Genomic DNA, 22,510 nt, shown 5'->3' on the forward strand with positions numbered 1-22,510 from the left:
GGCACTGACAACAATCCCACCCAGGACCCTAGCATAACCCCATGTATTTAACCTGCTAATCTCCCTTGCACACTAAGGGACAATTTAGCATGGCAGGTCAACCTAACCCCCACATCTTTGCGTGGGTTTCCTCCCACAGTCCAAACACGGAAAGAATGTTCAAACTCCACAGTCACCTGAAGTCGGAATTGAACCCGGGTCCCTGGTGCTGAGAAGCAGCAGTGCTAACCACTTGATGGAACATGGTGTGAAAGGAAAGAGGGATGCGTCACATTGCAAATATGAAACAATCTGGTGTATATGATGAGGACTTTGTAGAGTTGGGGTGTTGAGGGACTTGTAGATAAGTTCAGCATGGTTGGGATAATTGGTCAGCTGGATGTTGTGCAGAAAATAGAGGGAAGTAGGAGAATATCGCCAGAATCTTACACCACGGCAAAATGTTTTTGCACAGAATTTCTAAACGTTTTTCCTAAATCAGTTGTGTTTTGGATGAGTAGAGTTAGTGGACTGGAGGTGGAGGTGTTGCGGGGTGTACACCTTTCCTCAGTGGGGGGGGAAAAAAAGTAAGAAGTTTTAGACAGTGATGTTTATTAGGAAATATTGCAGTGGTTGATCTCGGATTCAAGTGTTTCAATTTGAGAAATCCACAATTATTGTACACAGTAATATGTTTATTCGGCACAACTGACTGTTCCCAGTTTTACTTTTTAAAATGTTCTATCTTTTACTATAGTATGGATTTAGAAAGCTTGTAGGATGTTACAGCTGTATTGAACAGAAAGATCAGGGGGTAAATTATCCCGCAAGAAAGTTTGTAGAATGCGGTATTGTATGCACATAGTTTAGGAAAGTGAAAAGATAAAATTTGTGTCAACATGAACAAATAACCACTTATCCTGTCTGCAAAGAATATTAAATTCTAAAACCAATTATACTATCATCATGCTTTATGTTTGGAACTTAAAATGAGCTGCAGGCTATTTGTCCTTGGCACCCTGCATGGTACATTGTTGGACTGTTTTTAGAGTTTTCTCTTCGGGCAATGGGGGGATACTTGAAAACTTGCTAGCAAGTGAACAACACCCATTCTTTTTAAAACAAAAACGTCTGGGAGTGTAATGCAACTCCATTGAATTTGCAACAGACCATTGCAATTTTAATCAAGATTTTTTTTTCCCGCTTTGGTCTGGTGGGATGTTTTCGAAGCTTTCATCCCTCTGTCATGCATGTAAGAGAGCTTTACGTGTTTGACTGCCCCATAAATAGTGTCCATCTGCCTAAATGTGTTCTTAATTTTGAAACATAAATTAGCTTTATTTTTAGTGAGGATTTTGTCAAGAACTTATTCTATAAGCCATTTAGGTTTTGGGAAACCATAATGGAAGTTAGCAGAAATCCAGCCATTTGTCTTCTCGAGCCATCCGTACGCAACCCTGTAGTTGCCGGGAAAATGTGACTGGAATTTCTGCTTTCTACTGTTCAGCTACCAATGCAGTTTTATAGCAGATTTTTTTTTAACATGCACTGGTAATTCCTTTTACATGAACCTCCTCATGCTAGTCTTAAATTATCTATTTTTTTTATTTGTGCGTGTCTCGTTTGCTGTGTGTGCTTATAGTCTTTGCTTAAAATCTAATTTGAAGACTGGCACTTGGAATTGTCCCAGCAATGCAACTTTTGCTGCAACCACACAGGAGCCTTCTGCTGTTGAACAGGCTTGTTCACTTCTGGGATTGTTGTTTTTTTCTGTCTTTCATATTCACTAAAACGCCTTGCAGCTATTTTCCTTTATTGACAATGGGAGGGGATGTCTATGGCACTTTCCTAGTCTAGATTAATAATTACTTGAAATGGGAAGATCTAACTACTTTTTTTGCAGTAATTGCTACTTTGCAAGTATATATTCAGCTTGTTTTGCATGCATGTGGTTAAAACTCTGCAGATCAAGAATCTTAAACATCAGTGTCTCAAGTTTAGCATGTGGTGCTTTAGTGGGGGGGGGGGGGTGGAAGCTGGGATTGTCGAGACTCTGGTTGTACAAGTCTTGAGTTTTTTTGCATTTGGGGGAAACCACACACGGAGACAGAATTGCAACGATGTTCTACAATTTATTTTGTGTTGTTACCTTGGTGTGTTGGGCAGTGGCACATTTCTGACTGCTTCTTCGTGCTTTGTTGGCATGCAGCTTTCTTGGGTCCAGTGCAGGCTGAGTTTAAAGTATGTTTATTAGTCACAAGTAGGCTTAGCATTAACACTACAATGAAGTTACAAGTGAAAATCCCCCTAGTCGCCACACTCCAGTGCCTGTTCGGGTATACTGACGGAGAAGGATTTGCAGGTTGACATGCAACCCGATTGACCATGTTATGAACATATTTTCCTTGGCCATCAAGTCCTGGGGTGGGACCCAAACCTGGCTGCGGGCTTAGAGGTGGGGAATCTATCCACTGTGCCACAAGCAGGCCATTTCACCTGACCAGAACATCTTTTTTTTTGGATTGTGGGAGGAAACCGGAGCACCCAGAGGAAACCCACGCAGACACTGGGAGAACTTGCAAACTCCGCACAGACAGTGACTCAAGCCGGGAATCGAACCCAAGTCCCTAGCACACTGTGAGGCAGCAATGCTACCCACTGTGAGTTTTAACTGTAGGGCAAGGCTATTTCACATGACTCAAACTGTAACTTTAACTACAGCTTTAAAAGGATACTTCTCCCTGTGCTGCTGCTTTTCCCATTCTATGCGAAGAACAGGCAATTGGGGAATTCACAACTTCATACTGTAGATCTCTGCTCCCAGGCAAGAACTGGTTTAAGAGACTGTCAGCAGACAAAGTGAAGTCCACCTTGCACATAATTTTGGAATAGAATTTGTGATCATTGCACAAATTTTGGTGAATCCAGAGCATTGATTTTTAGAAATCCTTTTCATTTACTTGGAACACCAGCCAGTGCATGACTGCAAGAGTTTTGCTGAAAAAAGAGATTTCGTCAAAGCTTTTCATCTTGCGCTCATCAGGACAATCGCAAGAATACCAATGTTGGGGGTAACTTTATGCTGTATGAGAAGGGAGTGCTGATGGGTAGAGACGTTGGCATGCAGATGCCTGAGGAATTGCCTTCACAACTGTAAGGGAGATTTGTTGCATTAATGGGAAAGTGGATAGTGGAACTTGTCAAAGAAAGGACAGGTCCTGATATGGTGTATTGACCTTTTTTTTTCTGCTCCTGAAAGGGCAAACTCTACGAAGCTCTCCTGCCAGCAGACAGCCGTAAAACTGTAACCCCAATTCTGTCTCCAACTTGCACTTGATGCTGGTCAAGTTTTGTGCTCGGAATGGTGCCTTTCTGAATTTCCCTTCTGATGTTTACTAGGATTTAGTATAATAGCTTTGTTCACTTTGCTCCATCTGTTCCTCTCTTGCAGAACTCCATGAAAGTCATGTTTAAATGTTTGTGGAAGAACTGTGGGAAAGTTCTGAGTACGTCATCAGGGATTCAGAAACACGTTCGCACACTCCATTTGGGGTAGGTCTGAAACTTGGGCATTTAAATGATGAAAGTGTTATGACCTTAACCCTGATGCTTTGTTCTTGAGTACCTTTTATTTTATTTTAAGAAAAATCGTACTATGTCCAATCTTCTGCTCTGCATTAATGTAGAAAGATGCTTCTCAAGTAGACTTTACTTGTGACTTGACGCCTTTCTGAGTGTTAACTGAATTTCAAATTGAATGCATCCGAGGCTAATTGGCTTAAATTGGTAAATGGCTTTCGTGTTCAGAAACTGTAATCAGTTTTCACCTATTAAGATATGTGTGATACAGGGTTCTTGTACAGTTGAAACTCCTCCCATTGTTGGGATCAATGATACCTTTGGATGTTATTATTTGGACCATATGGTGCCACTCTGCTGTTGCACAATTACTGAAAATAGGTTTTGCATCCTTGAACAGGGAGCTTAATGTTTTGATCAAATGAAGCAATTAATTATAGTACTCTGTTTTAATACACAGTTAATACTGGTACTGAACTCTTGACGGTTTAGGTGTTAATTCCAATTCTCTTCTCACACTTAGTGGTGCACTAAGGCAGACTTTTGTCTGTTCCATAGTTAGTTATTCTTCGGACTGGTCACTAATTTGTCGTTAGAGGCTCAGTGCTTGAGGGGTGCCACTCCGCTTCAAACATGACTGACCAGGACAGTCTCCCACTCCTACTGCCAGCCATTGGTGTGTTGGAAAGATTTGCAGGTTGAAATGCAACCTGTTGGACCATGTTATGAACATATTTTCCTTGGCCATCAAGTCCTGGGGTGGGACCCAAACCTGGCTGCAGGCTTAGAGCTGGGGAATCTATCCACTGCGCCACAAGAGCTCTTGGGTATTAAGGTCATCCCTTTTTAGCCTTTCATGTCCATTTTGACAAAATTAATTTTAACATGGTAATCTGCATATCCTGTGAACTGACTTCGATTCAGTTAATACCAAGGTTAAATGTTAACTCTAAGATGGAACTTGTCCATACTTCTGGACTAAGATTTCTCTGCGCTGAATATGTCCTCGTATTTGAGAATTCTTGTGCATTGCTGGAAAAAGAAAGAGACATACTATCAAAGCTTTTTGTCTTGTACTTATCAGGATAGCTCACAGGAGAAACCAACCATAAAGGGAAAATCAATTTATACTGCATAAGAGGAGAGTGCTGGTTGGTAGGCAAGTGGACTCTGAGTGGTAGAAGCATTGCTATGGGGAATACAGCAGAGAACTGTTAACTGCCAAGCTTTTGTTTCAAATTCACACCAGAAAGGTTGACTCTGGTCAGGCATTGCCATGGGGAATGAACCAGGGAATGGCTGTCCACCAAGCTTTGCTTAATTAGAAAATTTATTGCATGGATATGCTCCTTCTGTCTGCAAAGGACAGACAGGACTGTGTGAATATATGTGCCTTCTAGCATTAGTAGAAGTGCACTTCTGCACTGAGTGGAAAATCTGCCACCCATAGAGTAAAGGAAAATTAACAAGTCCTCTTTCGGCAATTTAAAATTTCCATACTAGTGTCACCACAATTTACTTGCATTTTTAAATATTACGCCAATACTTTACTATTCGCATTCCGTTTCATATCACATTATTTGGAATCGCGATGCTATCATGTGACTGAAATAGTACTGAAATTTTTTTTTAAAATACGGTGCTGCTTATCCCTATCTTGGATGAAATTAGTATAGGTGTATGGCGAAATTCTCGAGAGAAACACTTGAAAAATGACCTGGGGCAAAGGACATGTTTAAAGGGATTGTGACAGGATAGATTAGAAATTGGTTAAGAGCCAGAAAGCAAGTAGTGATAAAATGGATTTTTTTTTTGGTGTAAGGGTTTAAGCACCGGTTTCTCCAGAGCTGAAGTGTTCTGTCAGTTGCTGTGGTGAAGTTTTAATGATAGAAAGGTTGGAAATAGAGGATAGAGTTATAGATTTTGCAGGTGACCCCAAAAGATAGAGAGTATGGTTAACTGAGGGGAACTGTGTTATAATCAGGTTGTTACAGGGAATAAAAGTTTATGTAAAGAAATGGGATAATAAACTAAATGGAAAACTTGTGAAAGGAACAGATATTTAGAGGTCTGAATACAAAATCTCTTAAAAGCGAGGGCACAAGCTGATAAGACATGTTATCATAGAATGCCTACAGTGCAGAAGGAGGCCATTCGGCCCATCGAGTCTGCACCGACCACAATCCCACCCAGTCCCTATTCCCAAACCCCTCATTTACCCTGCTAGTCCCCCTGACACTAGGGTCAATTTAGCATGGCCAATCAACCAAACGCACACATTTTTGGTCTGTGGGAGGAAACCGGAGCACCCGGAGGAAACCCACGCAGACACGGAGAGAATGTGCAAACTCCACACAGACAGTGACCCAAGCCGGGAATTGAACCTGGGTCCCTGGTGCTGTGAGGCAGCAGTGCTAACCACTGTGCCACCATGCCACCCCTAAAACCTAACGGATAAATTTCAATAAACTTGGAGAATTAGGAAGAGGAGGAAAACTCTTTCAAACAGCTACCTCGGGCACAGTGGGCAGAATCTTATGATGGTTGTTTATGTTCAGGAATAGAAACCATTCCAATGCCACAGGAAGGCGGGCTCCTAATTGGCCAATTACCTGCTCACTGATCTGCAGGTTACCATGGCTGTAGGTCCCATCAGAGGGCTCGCACCTCTGGAAGGCTGGCGGCCTCACTGGGAGAAGTGGCTGCGGCTGAGGCTGAAAGGAGTGCGTGAGGTGGCTCAAAATGGAGGTGCCCTCAGATGCATCCAGAAAATAGATCAAGTGAAGACATACAAAGCCAGTAGGCCCCATCGGCATGGAGGGAGAAATCTGTCTGGTGGAACTGTTGAGGCTGCAGATGCCTTGCCATTGGAGTGTGGAGCCTTTGGCTCCGATGGCCACCCAACCTCCTGCCAAAGGTCTGCTCAGGTATCAGAAAAATCCTGGCTGAATCCTCCCTATTCCCTTCATCAGGTTCTTAATTGCTCATTACTGCCTACCGGCCACTTATTTATTCTTCAATGGGATGTAGACGAGGCCCGCATTTGTTGCCCATTCCTAAATTGCACTTGAACTGAGCAGTTTGCTTGGCCATTTCAGAAGGCAGTGAGAATCAACCACATGGCTGAGAGTCTGGAGTCACAAGACCAAGTAAGGATGGCAGATTTCTGCCCCTAAGGAATATTAGCGAATCAGATTTTTTTTACGACAATCTATGATAGTTTCATGGTTGCCATCACTGGGACTAGATTTCAATTCCAGATTTATTAATTGAATTTCAATTCCATCAGCTGCCACAGTGAGATTTGAATCCATATCCCCGGACTGAGCCTCTGGATTAGTAGTCTATTGACATTATCACAATGCCACCATCTCCTGACAAGGTGGCTAGCCACTGCCATTATTCATCTGCCTCCAGCAAGCTTGTGGTAACAAGCCTGTCCGCCAACCCTCATCTCCAAATTTGCTTCCAATCCTATCTTCAAACCTGCCTCCACGGGACCAAGCTGATCCCAAAATGCTTCAGGTATTTGAAGTTGGGAAGGCATGAATCAGGGAATGAGCGATTTTTGGGAAGGAATTCTAGAGAGCAGGTCTTAATGGGTGAGGGCATTGCCAGTGTGTAGAATGGGCAAAGGGGAACTTAACAATCCAGACTGAGGGAGAGAAATGTTGGAGCTGGCTGAAGAAAGCTAATGGAAGGGTAAACTGCAACTCTGATTTCAAATAAAAGAATAAAGGCAATGGAGAACAGAACTTGCAGATCTGTGTAGCAAAGTCATCGTGAACTCATCAACTGAGCAAGAAACTCAACAGTAACTTTTTTGAGCTAATTATGAAAGTAGTTGACAAAGCATGATGCAAAGCCTTTATGACCATACATCTGTCGTATGTTACAGGCATAATGGTGACTCTGACCACTGTGATGGTGAAGAAGACTTCTACTACTCCGAGGTTGATGTGGATGTGGACTCATTGACGGATGGATTGAGCAGCCTTACACCAATGTCTCCGACTACCACGATGCCACCAGCTTTTCCTAATGTGGATCCTGGATGTTCAGATCCAGCTTTGGTGAAGAATGAGGAGAAGTTGGTGACCCCCTTGAGCCAGTCTGCACCAACTAATTTGTATCACGTACGCACTGACCATGCTTATCAGGTAAATGATCAGGAAAAATGAAAAGGTGGCAAACTCTCTCTACATCTCCCATCTGGCGTGTCACCTGGTTTTCAAAGCTGCAAACTCTAGTATAAATCTGTTAATACAATTAGGCCAGAATTTTACAGCTATGCCACTGCATTTCTCCCCCCCCACCCCGATGGATGCTGCAGGCTTTTTAAATCTCCTTTCCGTTTGATGGGACCCTAATAACCAGCTGGACGGGGTGGGGGGCGGGCGGCCATAGAATCCTGGCCTTGGATTTTGTTTAAATATCGGACACAATATTGGCTAAGCTTGCAATAGATCATTTATAATTTAACAGAATTAATTTCAACAAACATCATTGGCAGAAAGAACAAACTTGCTTTTATGTAGCAATTTTTTTTGTTGTTGGGACAACTCTAAGCAACGCATTTACTTTTGAAACATAGTTTCTGTCCTGCAAGCAAACATGGCAGTTCATTTATACATAGTAAAGAGCCTGTCTTGTCAGCCTGGATCTGAAATGTCTCAACTTGTTGAGACTCTGAATTGGATTTGATTTGATTGAATTGGAAAAGTATAAAAAAAAAGAGCAAATGCGAAGTCTATCTGTTTTCATTGCGAATTGGTTGAGAGGGGTGCGTTATCCAGGATGTTGGGAGTAGACCCTTCTCCTCAAATGATGCCACACATCCATTTACTTTTGTATCTCATTCAAAAGATGGCAGCTCTGATCGTGCAGCAATCCTTCAGCGCTGTACAGGAGTGTCAGTCGAAGTCAATGTCCTCGGGTTCTTTAACATGGGACTTGAACTCACACCATGGAGGTAAAAATGTTACCATTGAAGTAAGCTGATTCTGAGGAATTATTAATGTACTCGTTCTGTCTTACTGGGACAGATTCTGGTCAAATACTGTCTTAATGAGAGAGTAACCTGTTTTGAGCCTTTAGCTGCAAGAACTGCTGAGAAAATCAGGGCTACAGTGCTCGATGTCCTGTCCTTTTCTACCGTACTGATCAGGATTGAGGCTGTGCAGAAAATGGAAGCTGGAGAGTCTGCTCGCAGGCAGCAGACAACCTTTCTGCACTCTCTTGCCCCACCCCACCCCCATCTGCCCCAACCCACATACAAAAAAAAAGGACAGTAATCATGAGTTATTAAAGCACAGAAACTAACCTCAGCCCATCAAGTCTGCACATGAACCACTTGGTGTTATCTGTCCTCTTGGCTCTCAGATCATTTAAACTTTTTCAAGTAATTTCGACCAAATTTCTTTTTTTTTAAAAAATGTACGGATTCTGCCTCTATTGTGGTTTCTTTCAATGAACTTCAACCTGTGAGTTTTTCGAACTCCCTCTTTAAGTCACTATCAGTCTACAGTGGCTATTTTTTTTTAATCTTCAATTGCGAGAGTGCAAGTTTCTATCCTGTTTGCAAAGAGTACAAGTTATAACTAGATATTGTGTATTTCCATGGGAACTTGTCAATGCGTACTTTTTTCTCTGGTATCTATTGATAGAACTTGTCTTGCCCCATTGCTTATTTTGGCCTTGACATCCAATCAGTCAACACGTTCATCTGAAGTTCCTTCAGCTGCTATTTTAGTGTTGTCACTAACGTATAGAAAACAAATTAGTAAATTAGCAGAGGGGCAAAATTTTAAACGTGCTTTAAACAATCATACACCAGTAAGAGTGCTGAATCTGTGGAACTCTTTGCCACAGAAGGCTGCGGAGGCCAGGTCATTGAGTGTCTTTAAGACAGAGATAGATAGGTTCTTGATTAATAAGGGGGTTGAGGTTATGGGGAAAAGGCAGGAGAATAGGGATGAGATAAATATCAGCCATGAATGGCGGAGCAGACTCAATGGGCCGAGTGGCCTAATTCTGCTCCTATGTTTTATGGTCTTATTCCACAACATGATTGTAGGGACTCAACTTTATATCATTAACATCTTAATTTTGGGTACATAAAAAAAACTCCAAAAAAAAATCTTTGCAGAAATATCTACAGATATCACAGTGAAATTCTTATTTCTTGTTTAAACCAGTTTCTTTCTTTCTCGATGTCCCAATCTACCCTATTTTATTCTCAAAAAATCTGGGTGAAAGCCCAAAGTGCAGAAAATGGCCAAAGTTCAAAGGGAAAAGAAATGGCTGATTAAGTTGAGAGTAGTGATTAGCTGGCTGAGCTGGAAGTTTTATTGTTGGTAGATTGTGCTGTTCTGCATCCCTACGCTAACTACAACAGTAACTACGCAATTGAGGTTGGCCTTCCTGAATATGAACTCCTCGATTAAGGGCCAAATGAATGGTCCAAGCAGGGAGCCCCATGCTCTGTACATAAACAGGAGTGTCAGTTCCTCTGGCACTCCGGATGTAGACTACATACTGAGAGCACTCTGTATAATGTTGCTTGATCTTGTAAATAAAGGAATTCTGGTGAAGGGACTTCCATCTCCGAGGCCTTATTACACTACCTTTCAAAGGTGCTTGGGCAAAATATGGTGAGTGCTGAACTAACTAAACCCTAAACAGAAAGTGATGGAAGTACCCAGCAGGTCTAATGCTGCCTGGTCCGCTGAACGTTTCCACCACTTTGTCTGTACTTCAGAAGTAGTTGTAAGGTGCTTGGGATGTCCTGAAGTCGTAAAAGACTGTATATAAATACAAGCCTTTATTCTTTTGTTTTCTGCTGGTAGTGTTCGACTATTAGCTGGCAGTGATGGTGACCATTTCTGAAATTGAATTCCACTTCAAACTTTGAAATTTATTTGGATCTTCAAAATTCATGTACCTGGATTATTTACATTCAAAACAGCTGCATGTGATCAATTTTGAAATTAGATGACTCGGTTCTGTTACGTAAACTGCCCAAACACTGAACAGGCAAAGGTCTTGCCGGAGGCTGATCGTTTGAGTGGCAAGAAATTTTGGGGTTTAAACTTGCAGCTTTCTACTCTCGTAAACAACTTCGTATCAGTTCATATTAAGTATTTGTGTTAAGCGTTCCCTGGCTGTCACTGCTGGGCAGCCAGGAATCAATCTCTCTCTCTCCCTCTCCCTCTGTAAAGTAGTATTTCTCTATACTTTGCTTACTGGCTCACAATGTTTCCATGTACCTGCAACATGCCTCTGATCATCATAGTATGGATCAAGATAGGGTGGTGAGACTAAGGAAGGGGGAATATAAGACGAATGATATTAAGAGCACAGGATATGAAAGAGGGAAGTCAGGAGTTGTGGTGGATATCAGTGCAATGTGCCACCACAATTTTTTTTTAAAGGCAGGTGAGATATTTGGATGCAGTACCAAAGGGATAAAACATAAGTTTTTTTTTAGATGGGTGTTAATAGCAAGATTGCACCAATTTGGTCTTGAGAGCAATATTGTGGTGTACTATTCTGATCACCATGTTAACAGGATGGGGCATCCTGGTTTGGAAAGGATTTTTTTTAATTGGCTGAATCAGCATTTATTGCCCATCACTAACTGCCTTCCATTTCAGAGGGCATTTGGGAGTCAACCACATTGCTGTGGCTACTGCATCTACTGCAGGAGTTCCTTAGGGTAGTGTCCTAGGCCCAACCATTTTCAGCTAATTCATCAATGACCTTCCATCATACTGTCAGAGGTGGGGATGTTAGCTGATGGTTTTACTATTATCAGTATCATTCAAGATACCTCAAATACTGAAGTAGTCCATGTCCACTTTGCTGATGACACCAAGATTGGTGGAGTAGTGGATGAGGTGGAGGGCTGTTGTAGGCTGCAAAGAGACATTGATAGGATGCAGAGCTGGGCCGAAAATGGCAGATGGAGTTTAACCCTGATAAGTGCGAGGTGATTCATTTTGGTAGAACAAATTTGAATGCGGATTATAGGGTCAATGGCAGGGTTCTGAGGAATGTGGAGGAACAGAGAGATCTTGGGGTTCATATCCACAGATCTCTGAAGGTTGCCACTCAAGTGGATAGAGCCGTGAAGAAGGCCTATAGTGTGTTAGCGTTTATTAACAGGGGGTTTGAGTTTGAGCCGTTATGCTGCAACTGTACAGGACTTTGGTGAGACCACATTTGGAATATTGTGTGCAGTTCTGGTCACCTCACTATAAGAAGGATGTGGAAGCTTGGAGAGAGTGCAGAGATTTACCAGGATGCTGCCTGGTTTGGAGGGTAGGTCTTGAGGAAAGGTTGAGGGAGCTAGGACTTTTCCCTTTAGAGCGGAGGAGGATGAGAGGTGACTTAATAGAGGTTTTTAAGATGATGAGGGGGATAGATAGAATGGACGTTCAGAGACTATTTCCTCGGGTGGATGTAGTTGTTACTAGGGGGCATAACTATAAGGTTCATGGTGGGAGATATAGGAGGGATGTCCGAGGTAGGCTCTTTATTCAGAGAGTGATTGGGGTGTGGAATGAACTGCCTGCTGTGATAGTGGAGTCGGACACTTTAGGAACTTTCAAGCGGTTATTGGATAGGCACATGGAGCACACCAGAATGATAGGGTGTGGGATAGCTTGATCTTGGTTTCGGACAAAGCTCGGCACAACATCGAGGGCCGAAGGGCCTGTATTGTGCTGTACCGTTCTATGTCCATATGCAGCAAGACCTGGACAGCATTCAGACTTGGGCTGATAAGTCGCAAGTAATATTTGTGCCACACAAGTACCAGCCAATGACCATCTCCAACAAGAGAAAACCCAACCACCTCCCCATGACATTCAATAATATTACCATCACTAAATCTTCCACTGTCAACATCTTGGGAGTTGCCATTGACCAGAAATTGAACTGAACCAGCCATATAATCACTGTGATTACAAGAACAAGCCAGAGGCTGGGAATTCTGTGGCATGTAACTCACCATCTAACTCCCCAAGACCTGTCTACCAAATACATGGCACAAGTCAGGAGTGTGATGGAATGCTCTCCACTTGTCTGGATGGATGCAACTCCAACACTACTCAAGAAGTGCAACACTATCCAGGACAAAACAGCCTGCTTGATTGGCATCCCATCCACCACCTCCAACATTCACTGTCTGCACCACTGAAGCAGCAGTGTGTCTACATCTACAAGATGCACTGCAGCAATTTGTCAAGACTCATTCAACAGCACCTTCCAAACCCATAACTCCTATCCCCAAGAAGGAAAAGGGCAGCTGATACATGGGAACATCACCATCTGCAAATTCCCCCTCAAGCCATGCACCATCCTGATTTGGAACTCCATTGCTGTTTCTTCATTGTTGCTGGATCAAAATCTTGGAACTCCCTCCCAGACAGCACTCTGTATGATGTACCTGCACCACATGGACTGCAGCAGTTCAAGAACACAGCACACCACCACTTTCTGAAGGGCAGTGCGGGATAGGCAATAACAATGCTGGTCTAGCTAGTGACATTTACACCCTGTGAAAGAATTTTTCAAAGCCAGATAGATACCATCAGCAAATTCAGAAGAGAGTTGAATAGTATGTTGTGAAGAGATTTGAGAGATTATGACAGGGTATAAATTTTTTTTGTAACTTTGAGACCTTTTCAGTTCTACATATCCATGTCTCCAACCCATTGAGATGCTATATGGAACACAGCCTATTCTTTTGTTATCATTAAAGACTTGAGAGTAAAGAGTTAAATTTCCTTATTTTACAGGCCACAGCCCCTATGAGTATCCCTGTATCATCAAAATTCATGCCAAATGGTACTGGGTTCAGCATATCATTGCAGTCGCCACCTATAATTTTTAAAGGTTCACAGGTGAGCATTTTGCATTCTTGTTTTTGAACAGTTCCAAAGAAAAGTCATATTGGACTCCGAATTTTAACTCTGTCTCTCTCCTCAGATCATGCCAGACCTGCTGTGTTTTTCCAATACTTTCTGTTCCTATTTCAGACCTGATGTGGAGATGCCGGCGTTGGACTGGGGTAAACACAGTAAAAAGTCTCACAACACCGGGTTGAAGTCCAACAGGTTTATTTGGTAGCAAAAGCCACTAGCTTTCGGAGCGCTGCTCCTTCGTCAGCTAAGTGGGAGTTCTGTTCACAAACAGGACATATAAAGACACAAACTCAATTCACGAAATAATGGTTGGAATGCGAGCCTCAACCGGGATCTTGGGTTCATGTCACACTATCTGTAACCCCCATGACTTGCCTGGGCTTGCAAAATCTCACTAACTGTCCCGGCTGGAGACAGTACACATCTCTTTAACCTGTGCTTATCGCTCTCTCCACTCACATTGTCTGTACCTTTAAGACTTCATTACCTGTAAAGACTCGCATTCCAACCATTATTTTGTAATTTGAGTTTGTGTCTTTATATGCGCTGTTTGTGAACAGAACTCCCACTTACCTGACGAAGGAGCAGCGCTCCAAAAGCTAGTGGCTTTTGCTACCAAATAAACCTGTTGGACTTTAACCTGGTGTTGTGAGACTTCTTACCCTATTTCAGACCTCCAAACCCAAAATGTTGGGTTTTTTCATTTCTTTTTACATACCTTCAGTGTAACTCAGATTTCCAGCTAGGACAATTCCAAGGTTGTAAACCATTGCGTCATTTTTGGCATTGGTTTTAGACCTCACTCATATCTGTAAATCATAGAATCCCTACAGTGCAGAAGGAGGCCATTTGGCCCATCGAGCCTGCACCGACAATAATCCCACCCAGGCCCTATCCCTGCAACCTCTCATATTTACCCCGCTAATCCCCCTGACACTAAAGGGCAATTAATCATGGCTTATTCACCTAATCTGCACATCTTTGGACAGTGGGAGGAAATCGGAGCACCCAGAGAAAACCCGTGCAAACTCCACACGGACAGTCACCCGAGGCAGGAATTGAACCCGGGTCTCTGGCACTGTGAGGGGTAAGCCACGAGGACCAGATCGCCTCCACGGAGACAGGGTCAGGGGTCCGGAAGGGAAAGAAGGGGTTTAGGAGAGCGATAGTTGTGGGGGACGCAATGGTTAGAGGCACGGACAGGCGGTTCTGTGGGAGTGAACGAGAATCCAGGATGGTAGTCTGCCTCCCTGGTGCCGGGGTACTGGATGTCTCCGAGAGGGTAGTAAGCATAATTAAAAAGGAAGGTAGTCAAACGGGTCATATGAGAGAAATTCAGGGAGTTGGGTGCGAGGCTAAAAAGTAAGGCCTCCAGGGTAGCAATCTCTGGACTGCTCCCGGTGTCTAGTGCAAGTGAGGCTCGGAACAGGGAGATTCTACAGTTGAACGCGTGGCTGAAGGACTGGTGCAAGAGGGAGGGTTTTAAATTCATAGATAACTGGGAAATCTTCAAGTCAGGATGGCAACTGTACAGAAAGGATGGGTTACACCTTAACTGGAAGGGAGCAAATATCCTGGCTGGGAGTTTTGCGAGAGTGTTTCGGCAGGATTTAAACTAGTGTGGCGGGGGGTGGGGAACAAAACAGTAGGTCAGTAAATACTGAGGCTGGGGTTGAGCTGGGGGCCAGGGCAAGGCTAGCTAAGAAGAGCACTCTGGAGGAGGATGACCTGAGTGGGCCTGGAGGTCTGGAGTGCATCTGCTTCAATGCGAGGAGCGTAACGGGTAAAACAGACGAACTTAGGGCCTTAATGCTTATGCGGAATTTGGATGTGGTTGCGGTGACGGAAACTTGGTTAAAAGAAAGACAGGACTGGCAGCTGAATATTCCGGGGTAAGGGCGAGACAGAGGAGGGGCTAAAAAAGGTGGGGGAGTAGCGATATTAGTTAAGGAGCATATTACCGCGGTGCAGAGGGTAGACAACTTAGAGGGGTCATATACTGAGTCGCTGTGGGTGGAACTCCGAAACAGGAAGGGTGCAGTCACTATGCTGGGGGTGTACTACAGACCACCCAACAGCCCACGGGAAGTGGAGGAAAGGATATGTCAGGAGATTCTGGATAGGTGCAGAAAAAATAGGGTTGTTGTAGTGGGGGACTTTAATTTCCCTGGCACAGACTGGAAAGTGCTTAGAGCTGGGGGTCCGAACGGGGAGGAATTTGTAAAATGCGTACTGGAAGGTTCTTTGGAACAGTATGTAGATAGCCCGACTAGAGAGGGGGCTATACTGGACCTAGTTCTGGGAAATGAGCCCGGTCAGGTCGTCAAAGTTTCGGTAGGGGAACATGTGGCAAATAGTGACCACAACTCTGTTAACTTTAGGATAGTAATGGACAAGGATGAGTGCTGTCCTACCGGCAGGGTGCTAAATTGGGGGAAGGCTAACTATAGCCGGATTAGGCAGGAATTGGTGGATGTTGATTGGGAGAGGATGTTCGAGGGTAAGTCCGCGTCTGGCATGTGGGAGTCTTTTAAGGAACTATTGATAGGGCTGCAGGATAGGCATGTGCCTGTAAAAAGGAAAGATAGGAAAGGTAGGATTCGAGAGCCGTGGATAACCAGGGAAATTGAGGATCTGATTAAAATGAAAAGGGAGGCGTACGTTAAGTCCAGGCAACAGAAAACAGATGAAGCTCTGGAGGAATACAGAGAGAGTAGGAAAGAACTCAAACGGGGAGTTAGAAGGGCAAAAAGAGGTCACGAGATGTTCTTGGCAGGCAGGATTAAGGAGAATCCTAAGGATTCTATTCATACGTTAGGAACAAAAGAGTTGTCAGGGAGAAAATCGGACCTCTCAGGGACAAAGGAGGGGAATTATGCTTAGAATCCAAGGGAATAGGGGAGATCCTAAATGAATACTTTGCATCGGTATTCACGAAGGAGAGGGGCGTGTTAACCGGGAGTGTCTCGGATTAGAGAAAATCTCCATTACAAGAGAGGAAGTGTTAGGTTTTTTAGGGAACATTAAAACTGACAAAGCCCCAGGGCCTGATGGCATCTATCCTCGACTGCTCAGGGAGACGAGAGATGAAATTGCTGGGCCTCTGACGGAAATCTTTGTCGCTTCTTTGGACACGGGTGAGGTCCCTGAGGATTGGAGGATAGCGAATGTGGTCCCGTTGTTTAAGAAGGGTAGCAGGGATAACCCAGGAAATTATAGGCCGGTGAGCTTGACATCCGTGGTAGGGAAGTTGTTGGAGAGGATTCTTAGAGACAGGATGTATGTGCATTTAGAACGGAACAATCTCATTAGTGACAGACAGCATGGTTTTGTAAGAGGGAGGTCGTGCCTTACAAATTTGGTGGAGTTTTTTGAGGAAGTGACAAGAACGGTTGATGAAGGAAGGGCCATGGATGTCGTCTGTATGGATTTCAGTAAGGCATTTGACAAAGTCCCACATGGCAGGTTGGTTAAGAAGGTTAAGGCTCATGGGATACAAGGAGAAGTGGCTAGATGGGTGGAGAACTGGCTTGGCCATAGGAGACAGAGGGTAGTGGTCGAAGGGTCGTTTTCCGGCTGGAGGTCTGTGACCAGTGGTGTTCCGCAGGGCTCTGTACTGGGACCTCTGCTATTTGTGATATATATAAATGATTTGGAAGAAGGTGTAACTGGTGTAATCAGCAAGTTTGCGGATGACACGAAGATGGCTGGACTTGCGGATAGTGAAGAGCATTGTCGGGCAATACAGCAGGATATAGATAGGCTGGAAAATTGGGCGGAGAGGTGGCAGATGGAGTTTAATCCGGAGAAATGCGAAGTGATGCATTTTGGAAGAAATGTAGGGAGGAGTTATACAATAAATGGCAGAGTCATCAGGAGTATAGAAACACAGAGGGACCTAGGTGTGCAAGTCCACAAATCCTTGAAGGTGGCAACACAGGTGGAGAAGGTGGTGAAGAAGGCATATGGTATGCTTGCCTTTATAGGACGGGGTATAGAGTATAAAAGCTGGAGTCTGATGATGCAGCTGTATAGAACGCTGGTTAGGCCACATTTGGAGTACTGCGTCCAGTTCTGGTCGCCGCACTACCAGAAGGACGTGGAGGCGTTAGAGAGAGTGCAGAGAAGGTTTACCAGGATGTTGCCTGGTATGGAGGGTCTTAGCTATGAGGAGAGAGTGGGTAAACTGGGGTTGTTCTCCCTGGAAAGACGGAGAATGAGGGGAGATCTAATAGAGGTGTACAAGATTATGAAGGGGATAGATAGGGTGAACGGTGGGAAGCTTTTTCCCAGATCAGAAGTGACGTTCACGAGGGGTCACGGGCTCAAGGTGAGAGGGGCGAAGTGTAACTCAGATATTAGAGGGATGTTTTTTACACAGAGGGTGGTGGGGGCCTGGAATGCGCTGCCAAGTAGGGTGGTGGAGACAGGCACGCTGACATAGTTTAAGACTTACCTGGATAGTCACATGAGCAGCCTGGGAATGGAGGGATACAAACGATTGGTCTAGTTGGACCAAGGAGCGGCACAGGCTTGGAGGGCCGAAGGGCCTGTTTCCTGTGCTGTACTGTTCTTTGTGAGGCAGCAGTGCTAACCATTGTGCTGCCCCAACTACCATCTACGGGCTGTTTCTGCCTCTTGTCAAAATGTTCGAAGGCTTGACTTTGCAAGATCCTTTGAAGCAGCACGAAATCAGCCGTATCAACTTTAAATGTCGGAGAAAGAAAAACAATTATGTTTTTCTTTCTCCAATTTCATATAAAAGGGCCCATATTGACATTCATGTATTTAGGCACACCTTTGCCTATAGCAGAAGCCTTATTGATAATAACTTGGCTCACAGGATTACCAGGTTCAGATCTGCTGAAACAAAACTCTTGAAAAGCGGAAGTAGTTTCTTCTTTTGTTGATTTTTGGATATTTATGTATCCTCTCCATTTACCTTCATGCCTCACTTAGGTTTTCTGGATAATCGTCCATATTTACATTTCTTTCTGCCAATAACTTGCTTTAATCATTTTAAAATCTTGTGTTTATTATAGTGCCTTTCACGAATTCTTAACCATTGAATTACTTCTGAAGTGTAGTCAATAGTATATAGGGAAGCATGGCTGTAGCGTTGCATTCAGCAAAGTACCACAGCAAAGGAAACTTATCAGTTAAGTTATTTTGGTGATATTCGTTGATGGATAAATGTTGGCCTGAACACTGGATGGATTTCCCTACTTTTTGAATAATTCTACTGAATCTTTATGTCCATTTAAATAAACCAAGGCCATCTGTCTAGTCAAGTGCTGCACTGATTTGTCAGGCCAGATTCTCTGATTAAAATTCCAACGTGAGACATGAACCCAAGTCATAATTCGGAGATACAGTTGGTATTACTGAGCTATGCTGACATGATTTACGATGAGAAAAAAAAAGTTTGAGGATCCAACAAAAGTTGGTTTCCCATAGGAAGTGTCCAGCTTTTGAAAGAGCGGGGACAGTAACCTAGGAATGCCCAGCTGATCAAACAATACCTACGTTAGAACAGCATGGATTCATGAGGGGAAAGTCGTGCTTGACGAACTTGTTGGATTTTTTTGAAGATGTGACTAGTGCGGTTGACGGAGGGGAACCGGTGGATGCGGTGTTTTTGGATTTCCAAAAGACGTTTGATAAGGTGCCTCACAAAAGGTTGCTGAAGAAGATTGGGTCTCACGGAGTTGGGGGTAGGGTGTTAGCGTGGATTGGGGATTGGCTATCCGACAGGAAGCAGAGAGTCGGAATAAATGGGTGCTTTTCTGGTTGGCAGATGGTAACTAGTGGCGTGCCGCAGGGATCGGTACTGGGGCCTCAACTATTTACCATTTATATAGACGATCTGGAGGAGGGGACTGAGTGCAGGGTAACAAAGTTTGCAGACGACACAAAGATAAGTGGAAAAGTGAATCGTGTGGAGGGCGTAGAAGGTCTGCAGAGAGATTTGGGCAGGCTGAATGAGTGGGCGAGGATCTGGCAGATGGAGTATAACGTTGACAAATGCGAGGTGATTCACTTTGGAGGAAATAATAGCAAATTGGATTATTATCTAAATGGAAAAAAATTGCAACATGCTACTGTGCAAAGGGACCTGGGGGGTCCTTGTGCATGAGACGCAAAATCCCAGTCTGCAGGTGATCAAGAAGGCAAATGGGATGTTGGCCTATATCGCAAGGGGAATAGAATATAAAAGCAGAGATGTCTTGCTGCATCTGTACAGGGCATTGGTGAGGCTGCAGCTGGAATACTGTGTGCAGTATTGGTCCCCTTATTTGCGGAAGGATATATTGGCCTTGGATGGAGTGCAGAGAAGGTTCACCAGGTTGATACCAGAGATGAGGGGTGTTGATTATGAGGAGAGACTGAGCAGATTGGGTTTGTACTCGTTGGAATTTAGAAGGCTGAGGGGGGATCTTATAGAGACCTATAAGATAATGAAGGGGCTGGATAGGGTAGAGGTGGAGAGATTCTTTCCACTTAGAAAGGAAGCTAGAACTAGAGGGCACAGCCTCAAAATAAAAGGGGGTCAGTTTAGGACAGAGTTGAGGAGGAACTTCTTCTCTCAGAGGGTGGTGAATCTCTGGAATTCTCTGCCCACTGAAGTGGCGGAGGCTACCTCGTTGAATATGTTTAAATCACGGATAGATGGATTGCTGATCGGTAAGGGAATTAGGGGTTATAGGGATCAGGCGGGTAAGTGGAACTGATCCACTTCAGATCAGCCATGATCTTATTGAATGGCGGGGCAGGCTCGAGGGGCTAGGTGGCCTACTCCTGCTCCTATTTCTTATGTTCTTATTTCACTTCAGAAATACTTCATTGGTTGTAAAGCATGTTGAGACATCTAGTGGTCATGAAAGGTGCTATCTAAGTGCAGGACTTCTGTGTGACTGCAGAAGCTTCACTTAGCCACCACTAACGTACACTAATTGCTGCAAGATTACTTCGCCCATACACGCTACGGCTGATATTGTGCTGCATCTGACTGCTGGTGACTGGTTTGGCTTCAATCTAATGATCAAAGATCTGCTGCAAGCTGTACCTATTGGGATATTCCATGAGAAAACAGGCCCTGCACGCTTTCTATCATTCATCCAACTTTCCGATGGGTTGAGCAGAGGACATATTTGTTGCTACCCCAAGAGATTGCACTTCCCTTTGTATTCACTCCTTCCATCTAATAGTCTTAGGCACTGGAAGTGTCTTAGGCACTCAGCATGGAAGTGTTCTGTCATAAAGAATGCATGATGATCCTAAAGAGGTTAGGGATCTTTTTGTGTTGCTCATACAAACCCATCTCCAATTCTTGCCAGAAAGTACAGCTCTTCACAAACTGGCAACTCAGTCTTTTTTGGACAGCAGTTTGAACATTGGTGAAAGAGTTACAGCTTTCCTTTAAAGCCTCTGTTCTGGGGATCTGACTGCATATGTAGCTCGAATACCCATGGTGGACAACAAAGTTGTAAAGTGGTCCTCCAATAATGTCCTTGTTGTGCTGTTGCTAGATGCTAAGACCCAAGTTGTTACCTGAAATACACTTTTTTTGACATAGCTTCTATTCTTTTATGCTTTTCCTGCATTTATTTTAAAGCACAGACTTATGAAGTGGTCCCCAGGTTCTTCAACCAAAGGATTACATAATCTAATCCTCTGCCTTCTGTTAGGGTACGGATCAGAAACCCCAAAGTATGTTATGAAGCTTGACTTGATGCCAAAAGTTCTTTTTATTTTGGCGTTAGTGTGAAGATGTGGTGTTTTACTCCAAGTGTAATTCTATCAACAATACTTAACTTTTACAAATTAAAATACTTAAACATGACATGATACAAATTCTTAACTGCTAATCTATCTCCTATTAGTTCCTATTCAAGAAATATTCCTCTTATAGGCTTAAACTCCCTCTTCAAAATCAGTTAGCAACGCACAGGCTTGCATGCTGGAACGTGGATTGCCAGTCCTCGAGTCTCCAGAACACCTCTGGAGGGAGAGAGACACATTTCTCCTAGCAGGTCTCATACAGCAGAGAGCGGAACAAAGAGACCTCTTGCTTCTTTCAAAACCAGACAGAAAAACTGCTCTTGATTTTTCCCTACAGGTTTAGCTCCGCCCATTAACACACGGCTGTCTCTGTCAATCAACCTAATCAAAACCCTCCCCTGAAACCCTTGTGGTGGGGGGGGGGGGGGTGGTGGTGGTGGTGGTGGTGGTGGTGGTGGTGGGGGGGGGGGGGACAAAATACATTTACCCAGATTAAAACAAACCTATCAATAGCGAAGATCAGTCTTTCATCTGCATTCTCAGCAGGTGAGCTGTCTGGTGCAGAAAAATCAGCATTGTGTAAAAGGAGCTGAATTTTAAACACATCCCTTACAAGAAACATGATATAAATACGTTTCTTGAAGGTTATCTGGCTTCTGTCCTCAGGATTTGTTGCCCCCTTCATTCACTGGGGGTAAGAGGTTGAACATTTGCGGAACCATGTATCATAATTCTGCAGTGCACCCTCCTTTGCTTTGGGCTTGTTCACTCCCTCCCAACCGAAGGATTACATAATCTAATCCTCTGTCTTCTGTTAGGGTAGGGATCAGAAACCCCAAAGTATGTTATGAAGCCTGACTCGACGCCAAAAGAGAAATTGAGAACGACCTCTTTATTCCTGTACCCTGCAGTAAAGCCAGACGCCAGCAACCACAAAGGGGATGGTGCAAGATGCAGGCAGCAATAACATTCTATGTATCACATGAATGGAAAGATTGTGAATGAACATATCCAAATGAATGATGTGCTCTGGGGCACATGGAAGCTTCGCTACATCAATAAACTATTAAAGCATTTTAATGTAGTGTGAGCTGCAGGTCATGTCAACTTCTTGTGGAAATTTTCCGAGCTTCTTGTAGATCCCGTGACTGAACTCCAGGTACAGCTTGCGAGCTTCTTCAGTACTACAGTGAATTTGTATATGGTGTTGGTTATTTCTGTCACATTGGACCTGTAAGTTC

At 43.8% G+C, this 22,510-nt stretch overlaps 1 protein-coding gene across 3 annotated transcripts in view; it reads left to right on the forward strand.

Moving 5' to 3' along the window:
• LOC144508546 (zinc finger protein 704-like) overlaps positions 1 to 22,510 on the forward strand; it is a 112,172-nt gene that overhangs the window by 83,937 nt on the left and 5,725 nt on the right. For 2 of the 3 annotated variants that reach the window (XM_078236579.1, XM_078236577.1), the window contains exons 5-7: positions 3,431 to 3,531; positions 7,457 to 7,718; positions 13,362 to 13,466. In XM_078236579.1, the coding sequence (XP_078092705.1) occupies positions 3,431 to 3,531; positions 7,457 to 7,718; positions 13,362 to 13,466 (468 nt within the window). The remainder of the gene's footprint in view (positions 1 to 3,430; positions 3,532 to 7,456; positions 7,719 to 13,361; positions 13,467 to 22,510) is intronic. The other variant, XM_078236578.1, reaches the window with a different exon arrangement.

The sequence above is a fragment of the Mustelus asterias genome, chromosome 20 (assembly GCF_964213995.1).
Source record: "Mustelus asterias chromosome 20, sMusAst1.hap1.1, whole genome shotgun sequence".
Lineage (NCBI taxonomy): Eukaryota > Metazoa > Chordata > Chondrichthyes > Carcharhiniformes > Triakidae > Mustelus > Mustelus asterias.